At 40.5% G+C, this 7,733-nt stretch overlaps 1 protein-coding gene across 2 annotated transcripts; it reads left to right on the top strand.

The window, feature by feature from the left end:
- The first annotated feature begins 3,918 nt into the window (after window positions 1-3,918).
- Window positions 3,919-7,005, top strand: CRIP1 (cysteine rich protein 1). 2 transcript variants are annotated; one of them, XM_003758849.3, is made up of 5 exons: window positions 3,919-4,101; window positions 6,098-6,192; window positions 6,350-6,407; window positions 6,558-6,604; window positions 6,892-7,005. In XM_003758849.3, the coding sequence occupies exons 1-4, from the start codon at window positions 4,062-4,064 to the stop codon at window positions 6,596-6,598; spliced, it is 234 nt and encodes a 77-aa protein (XP_003758897.1). In that variant the 5' UTR covers window positions 3,919-4,061; the 3' UTR covers window positions 6,599-6,604; window positions 6,892-7,005. The 2 variants fall into 2 exon arrangements, with proteins under 2 accessions (XP_003758897.1, XP_031808764.1); XM_031952904.1 differs by lacking the exon at window positions 6,350-6,407.
- Window positions 7,006-7,733: the final 728 nt, after the last annotated feature.

Below are 7,733 nucleotides of genomic sequence, written 5' to 3' on the forward strand. Positions count from 1 at the left end.
AAACAGTCCAGTTGTGCTTTTGTTCTATGTGATTTTTGTCTGTGTTGGGAAATTGTTTGTAATTTGTTTGTCTGTTTCGGTAATTTAAGAGCTCTGTTAAATTTAAGAACGATGATCAAATTTGGGAATTAGTTATTTCAATACTGAACTCCAGCTGGAGAAAACATATGATTAGTAATTTAAAGATGATTCTAAATTTGGGAAATGAATTGGTTATCCTTAAGTATAAGATCTTAAAGGAACAATAACTTGTTAAAGAAGTTCTGTTAACTTGCCTGAAAGAGGTCACGTGGCTCTAATTTTACCTAAAGTATGTAACAAGGACTTTTCTGAAAGCTTCATCTCTGGCCAAGCTGGGGTTTAGGAGAAGTCCATTGGGAATAATGGGGCCAGAAGGAGAGAAAGAAACTATGTTGTTTTATTATTTGAAATGAGATAGAAATGGATTATATGCTTTAAATCCAGCTCTGCTGGAGATGTGGGTTTTATGGGATTCACCCACCCACCCACTGATTTCTGCTACTTTACATGTTGGGTGGGGTAGGGATCTTTTGTAAAGATTTAAACTCATCCCCCACTGCTGCTACTTCAGCTATAGGAGCATTTAGTTAACCTGAAGTGAAGTTTAGTTCAACTTCCCACCCTTGTCTCTTTGGAAGTGGAGTGGGGGGAAGGGTAGTCACATGAAATCCTATTCTCCCCCTTTCCTCTAAACTGTTCCAGACATTTTTTTTAATCAAGTTGTAGCTACCTGGTTCTTGGTTAAAAGCAGCAAACTGATAAGATTATGGTAAATATCTGTTTAGGATTTGTTACTAGAGGTAAAATTTCTTGGGTTTGTAGTTAATATGTCACTGCATTTTTTCCTCCTGTAACTGATTTCTATAATCAGAGCAATGGTCAATAAGAAATTGTTAATTCAATTATGTCATACTTTGCTGTTTCCAATCTGGTTATGTGTAATCATTATATCCTAAATACTTGAGCAAATAAGTATTTAGTCTGGTCATATATTGGTTAGTAGATATTGTGTCTGGATATTCAAGTTTTTTTTAAGGTTTATAACTAATGAGAGGCCACATCTTGTAGCAGTCCTTGTGGACCAGTCTTTCTATCTCAGACTGTCCTAACTTTTCTTTGTTAGATTTGTTTTTATTTCTAGATTTGGTCAAATTGCAGATATATTGACTTGCTTCTCGGACCTAGATCAACCTTTGATTGTCAGCATGCCACACTACAGACCCATCCTCCTCGCAGACTGAGCATTGTCCCTGTTCAGTAGGAAGAAGCAATTGAGAGCCATCGCCCACTTTTCCTGATGTAATTTGGACTGATATGGGGTGGGGGAAAGTGGTTGACTTGTTAGAATTTTAACTGTATTACTGTGTGTTTAAGACTTGGGATGGAAATTGTTAAACTTGTATAACTATTGTTGTTATGTTTGAGGGACTTTTAGTCTGTTATGTATATGCATATGTATATGATTTATATGTGGGATGGTCATTTGATAATTCCTTTACAAAAGAAAAAAGAGAGGAGAAGAAATAGGAAATTGGGGAAGCTGGTGTATTTCCTGGTGTATTTTTTAGAAACAACCAGAAATTGGATACCTGTCTTGGAACTGGCAGTCTCTCTGAGCTGTTTCTCCACTCCTTTTACCCCAGGTCCTTAATTAGTATTTCAGTGTACTTAAAAGGACCTTGTTGATATCGAGGCCTCTAAAAATTTGGGGTTTGCCTGCCTTGGTCTAACTGTGCATAATCTGCTCAGAAATCTGTATTCTAGTAACAGCCCTGTTTGTTCCTCTGGGCAGGACAGGTGGAGCTGCTCCAAGCCTCACCCTCCTCCCCTGGAGCCGGTTGCCTCTCTGAATGGGCAGCACAACTGCCTTGAGCCCTGCTGCTCTGTAAGCAGAGGCCAAATCATGCACAAATGACCACAGCTGTCCATATTCTCCCCAACTGCAGAGGATATGACAATTGATTGTCAGAAATAATTGAAATAAGGAACTTTGTGTATTGCTGATTAACTCTGGGGTTATCAGGGAGAGACTTGACCTTGCCATAAGTCCTTGAATTGGTCTAGCTTTATTTTAATTTTTATTTGGTCTATTTACTTCACATAGGGTTGTTCAAATTATGGTGCTAAGACCTTTTAGAAGAAGGTAATTCAAAGATTTGAATAGTTCCAAGAGAAAGAGTGGGCAATGTTATGCTAAAGTTCCCTTTTAATGGGGTGACCAGTTCCTCCAATTGTCCTATTTCGTTATTCTGCCTTAGGTTATAACTGTCCCCTCTTAATGTTTGAGATAAAGGTTTTATAGACATTCCTTAATGTTTGAGAAGATAAAGGTTTATTCATTTCAGATGCCATTAGAATATCAGTAACCTCTCTCTATTAGGTTATCTCCACCTAGTACCTCCATTATGTCATTGTTCTTGTTATTCCATAAAAAGCTCGCTGCCCTGGTACTTGGGCTAGACTCTTTGAGATGATAGATAGTCTCGTCTAGCCCTGGGATCAACATGGATCCATTGGTTCCAGTATTTCTCTCCATTTAATAAACTACTGAATTGGTCTCTAATCTCTGTCTTGCTCAGTTTCTTTGGCATTACAGGAATACCTGAAAGTCACAATAAAAACAAAACAAACTAGATGTCATCTTTTAAGAAATTATCTTAGCTTAATTATTAAGATTATTTATTAATTATTAAGAAAATTGATCTTAGAAAAAAAAAGAGTAAAAGAGAAAATGAAAGAATCCACCAATCACTTCTTGAAAGTGATCCCAAAATGAAAACTCCCAGAAATATTTTAACCAAATTCCAGAGTTCTCAGGTCAAAGAAAAATACTTCAAGCAGGCAGAAAGAAATAATTCAAATATCATGAATCCACAGTTAAAATCACAGAAGATTTAGTGGCTAACTAATTTAACATGGAAATGTTAAATCAGCAGGGTTGGGGGACTTGGAATATGATATTCCAGAGTGCAATGGAGCTAGGATCACAACCAAGAATAACCTACCCCCAAAAACTGAGTATAATCCTGGGGGGAAAGGGGATGCATATTTAATAAAATAAAGGACTTTCAATCATTCTTGAAGAAAAGACCTGAGCTGACACAGAAAATCTGACATTCAAACATAAGACTCAAGAGAAACATAAAAAAATAAACATGAAAGAGCAATAAGGGATTCATTAAACAGTTATAATTAATACATAAAACTCCTAAAAACTTTATTATTAGGGCAATTAAAAGGCGTTTACAGAGATAGACCATGGATATGAATTGATTATATGGAAATGATCTCTTTAAAAAATGAGGCGAGAAAGAGGCAAAAACTGAGAAAAGGGGGCAGGGAAAAATAGAATAGAGCAAATTTTTTAAGTGAAGAATCACTCGAGGAAGAGCTTGGAGAAGGGAAAATGGAGTGAGGTGAGTGGCAGGCAATGCTGAATCTCTTACCGGAATTGGTTCAAAGAGTGAAGAACACACACACACACACACACACACACACACACACACACACTGTTGTGTATAGAAACCTATTTTACTTAATAGGCAAAGAGAAAGGCAGATAAAAAGAAAGACTTAAAACAAAATCAAGGATGATAAAAGAGAGCACAGATTAAAGGAGGCGGTAGTTGGAAGCAAAAGAGACTGGTTTGAATCCCTCCTGCCACTTCAATTTGCATGACCTAGAAGCAAGTCACCCTCCAGGCTTCGCTTTCAACCCTGGCAAAATGGAGGAGCCGGATTCAAAGCATCTCGAAGATCATTTCCAGCTTTGCGCCTATGATTCTGTGATGACAATGGGCAAGGCGTAAGGAGATTTGTACTGGGAAAATTGAAGGCATGAAACCGCCAGATGGGGGAAGGGAGACCTAGGAAAGGAAATGCTGCTGCAGGGTGGGGTGGGGTGCGGTCACTGTAGCCTGGCGGGGGAAGGGGAGAGGCGGGGAAGTTAGCAGAGGAGGGCTAAGGACTTGGACAGTGACAGAGCTCTGCTCAGATTCACCAAAGCTCCTTTCTGAACCTTTTCGATTCCCGCCTGCCAACATGCCCAAGTGTCCTAAGTGCGAGAAAGAAGTGTATTTTGGTGAGCAAATTTGACTCCTGTATCTATCTACTCACCCTTATATCTCGATCTTTGACTCTGCCTCTTTCCTTTTCTCTATTCTCTGTACTTTCACGGCATCCCAGAAGCTTCGGGACAGTAACCCGCAGCCATCCCTAGAAGCTACGGGACTCTAGTTTACGGTACAACGGCCCCTAACCCTAGATACTGGTCCCCTTTACCCGAGAGCTTTGGGACAATCCCTTTTCCCATTCTTCTGGAGACTCCCTCCTCACCCATTCCGGCTACCACTCCTTTCTTGCGGGATCCTAGACGCACCGCCCTCCCCCTTCTCAGAAGCCGGACATCGGACATTGTCCAGGAGCTCCTGAGAGTCCTGAACGTTCCCAGGACGCTGTCCGCAGCAGATGACGTTCCCTGCATTTTCCTTGGCGCGGACATCTTCTCCTCTCCCGCCTTTATCCCGCACACTGTCCTGGCCACCTCCACAAGGAGACAGACCTTCGGGTTTCCTCTCTAGTTGGCCACACTAGAAATTTCACACGAGTATATCAGGATTTCTATCTGGCTCCGGCTTTACCAAGTCTGGGTTCTGAGAACCTCCATCCCCCATCCTTTTACCTACCGTCCCCCTTCTTTCCCCCCACTTCTAAACTCCAGAGCTTCCATCTAAATCCTTGGGTATTGTGGAGCTGGAGCCAACTGGGATCTGATATGATGGAGATGGAAATGCCTTTAACTTCTGGGAGGCTTATCTGAGCAAAAAATAAAAGATAGAAATCTGGGTGTGGCCGTTAGCATCAGCCTGAGTGAGTCTAATTCTCTGTTACCATCACATATGTGTGGAAGTGTATACATATGCATGTGTGTGTCCCTTTATCTTTTTATGTCGAACCACAGACCTTTAGAGTTAGAATGGAGACTTTGTATTGTGAGTGAACAAGTGTTTATGCGAATGGGAATACTGTTATGACTAGTCAACTTCATTACAGCTTGTATGTGTTCTATTTGTTCCCATACTGGAACTTCCTTAGTTGTTTGGAGACTGCTAAGGTTCCCCTTTATGCTCTGCCCTCTGGGATCCCCTCTCCTACCACACTGGAGCCTTTGGAGGTTTCTACAATATAGTATATCCCTCCTCCTACTCTACCACCTACCAATCTTAGTTGCCAAGGAGGTAAATGAAGTTGGAAGAAGTGAAATATTGAGGATGGGGCAAGAAGGGTGGAAGGATGGGAACCATTCAGACTAATAAGGAGGAGAATTCCTCCCTTATTCCTAAGAGTACTGTCTAGAAGGAGGGATGGTGATTGAGGAGAAGGTAAAGACACAATGAACTAGGGTCCATATTATTTGCTGTAGAAGAGGATACTTCCTCTCTTGACTTCTACTTTGTCTGCTCAGCTTCTTTCTCTGCATCTCCCACCATCTTTGTCATTTCCTGCGTCTCAGGACCTGTTTGACTCCTTCATTGGGTCTCTTTTTATTGCTTGACTCTGTATATATCAGTCTGAATATTACTCTTTCTTATACTCCATCTGGCATTATTTTCTTTCCAGAATGTACTCAACTTTCCTAAAGTCTTCGGGCTCTGACTAGAATTTCTAGTTAGAGAGGCAGAAGGTGGAGCCTATTGGAAAACAGAAGGGAAACTTTGGTGAATGAGAGTCATTCCTACACCCTTTGCCAAAGGTGCCCTACCCATTATGGAATAAGTAGAAAACGGACAGTAAACAAGGAATTTGGTTAACAGTCTGTCTGATGGCTGCTCTTACCAGTTAGTGATCATTTGAATCTTTTAAATCTTTTGCCACCATGTGCATACATTCTCATTTTCTTGTCAAAGGAAATGAAGAGAAGGATCTTCAGGTCTTAAGGTAGGAACAGGGAGTATTTCTAACAGGTTGTGAGAACTACAGAAAGGATCAGAGTGAACATGTAACATTTACATATGTGTCTGTAACCTGGTGAAGGGATTTTGGAAGGACCTGGGGTTACTCTCTCTGTATCTTCTCAGCTGAACGGGTGACATCCTTGGGGAAGGACTGGCATCGCCCATGCCTGAAATGTGAAAAATGTGGAAAGACTTTGACATCGGGAGGCCATGCAGAGGTAAGGAAGCCCTGGATTACATGTGAGAGGAGTCAGAAATAAGAAAGCTTTGGGTAGGCAAAAATACCATGGCTAAGGAGGATTGTCCTTGCCTCAAAAAGTACATTCCTAAGGCTTTCCTTAACATCAGATTTCCCCTTGTTTGTTTGGTCTACAGCATGAAGGAAAGCCCTATTGTAACCATCCTTGCTATGCTGCCATGTTTGGGCCCAAAGGTAAAATACTCTGACAGTCAGCATTCTGTTTTCTCCACATTGTTCTCATCTTTGATATAGTCCTAGTCCCCTGACCTGCTTTCTTCCTCTTATCTTTTCTTCCCCGAGTCATCCTGTAATCCCCAATTTCTGATTGTTTTCTCCCCTCAGGCTTTGGAAGAGGAGGTGCTGAAAGTCATACCTTCAAGTAAATCTAGGTAACAGCTTACCCCTGCCTCATTTGCCCACATTTGGGCAATATGCAAATAAAACACAAGTTAATTCCAGGTCTTTTAATATACCCGTTACTGTTATTTTTGATACTAGTCCTCAGAGGGCTTAGTTTAGAGAACAAGCTGGGGACTTGAAGGTTGTTTGGAGTGGACTAAGGATAAGTAGTTGTTTAGGTGCAGGGTGTAGAGGGTGGCAGGGCAGACTTAGTAGTCCAGATACAGGGATTTCAGGTCTTAGAGCAGGCCTCAATGCTGTCTCTGTTTCTTTACAGGTTCTGGGAAGCCTTTTCTTCATCTGCTGCTTCCCTTGAATCTACAAGCAAATGTCAGCTGGACTTGACCCCTTGTAATCAGTCACGTCATCAATAAATCCTAACCACAATTGACTTACTTATTTGTATTATCTACTGGGATAGAGATCTAAGATGTGGAAGGTTGAAGAACTCTAAACAAACCACTTTAATGGTCTGGAAATCAAAGAAATTTAGGACCCTTGTGAAGGATCCATCTTTATGCCTACCAGATTTCATTCAGTTCCTCTTGTACTAGATGATTTATAGGTCATAGGCCAAAGGCTTCATAAGCCTTTCCTGTTCCTTTAATATTTGAATTCATGACCTCAATTTCCAGAGAGGGAATGAAAGATTGGTTTGATCTGTAACCTAATTACCTTTCTGCCATTCTTCTGTAAGTAGATTTGGGATTAATGTTTTCTTTTTTCCCTTTCCCTATTGTTCTTGTTCTAATATTTATTTATATAAGGGAAAAAAGAGCAATGTACAAGATGAAGCTCATTAGAAGTAATTAATAATCGACAAGCACTTATTAAGTGTCTACTTACGTGTTAGGCACCTTACTAGGCAATGGGACATAAAAGACAAAATGAATTTTCTAAACTAGAGAACAAAGATGATAAAATTGTTTGAATCCAGGCCATATGAGGATTAATTGAAAGGGGTGAAGGGATAGTAAGTTTAGAGAAATTGAATATGGGATTTGGAGATTGGGAGGAAACGTCATGATTACTATCTTCAAGTATTTGAAGGACTGAAATATCAAAGAAAGATTTGACTTGTTCTTGGCCAAAGGTCAGGACTGGGAGCAATGGGTAAAA

The sequence above is a fragment of the Sarcophilus harrisii genome, chromosome 2 (assembly GCF_902635505.1).
Source record: "Sarcophilus harrisii chromosome 2, mSarHar1.11, whole genome shotgun sequence".
NCBI classification, from domain to species: domain Eukaryota; kingdom Metazoa; phylum Chordata; class Mammalia; order Dasyuromorphia; family Dasyuridae; genus Sarcophilus; species Sarcophilus harrisii.

Coding starts and splice junctions, on each gene's coding strand:
- CRIP1 (XM_031952904.1), top strand. CDS start 4,062: ATGCCCAAGTGTCCTAAGTGCGAGAAAGAAGTGTATTTTG. Junction 6,193..6,557: donor CATCGGGAGGCCATGCAGAG/GTAAGGAAGCCC, acceptor TTCTCCCCTCAG/GCTTTGGAAGAGGAGGTGCT. Junction 6,605..6,891: donor ATACCTTCAAGTAAATCTAG/GTAACAGCTTAC, acceptor GTTTCTTTACAG/GTTCTGGGAAGCCTTTTCTT.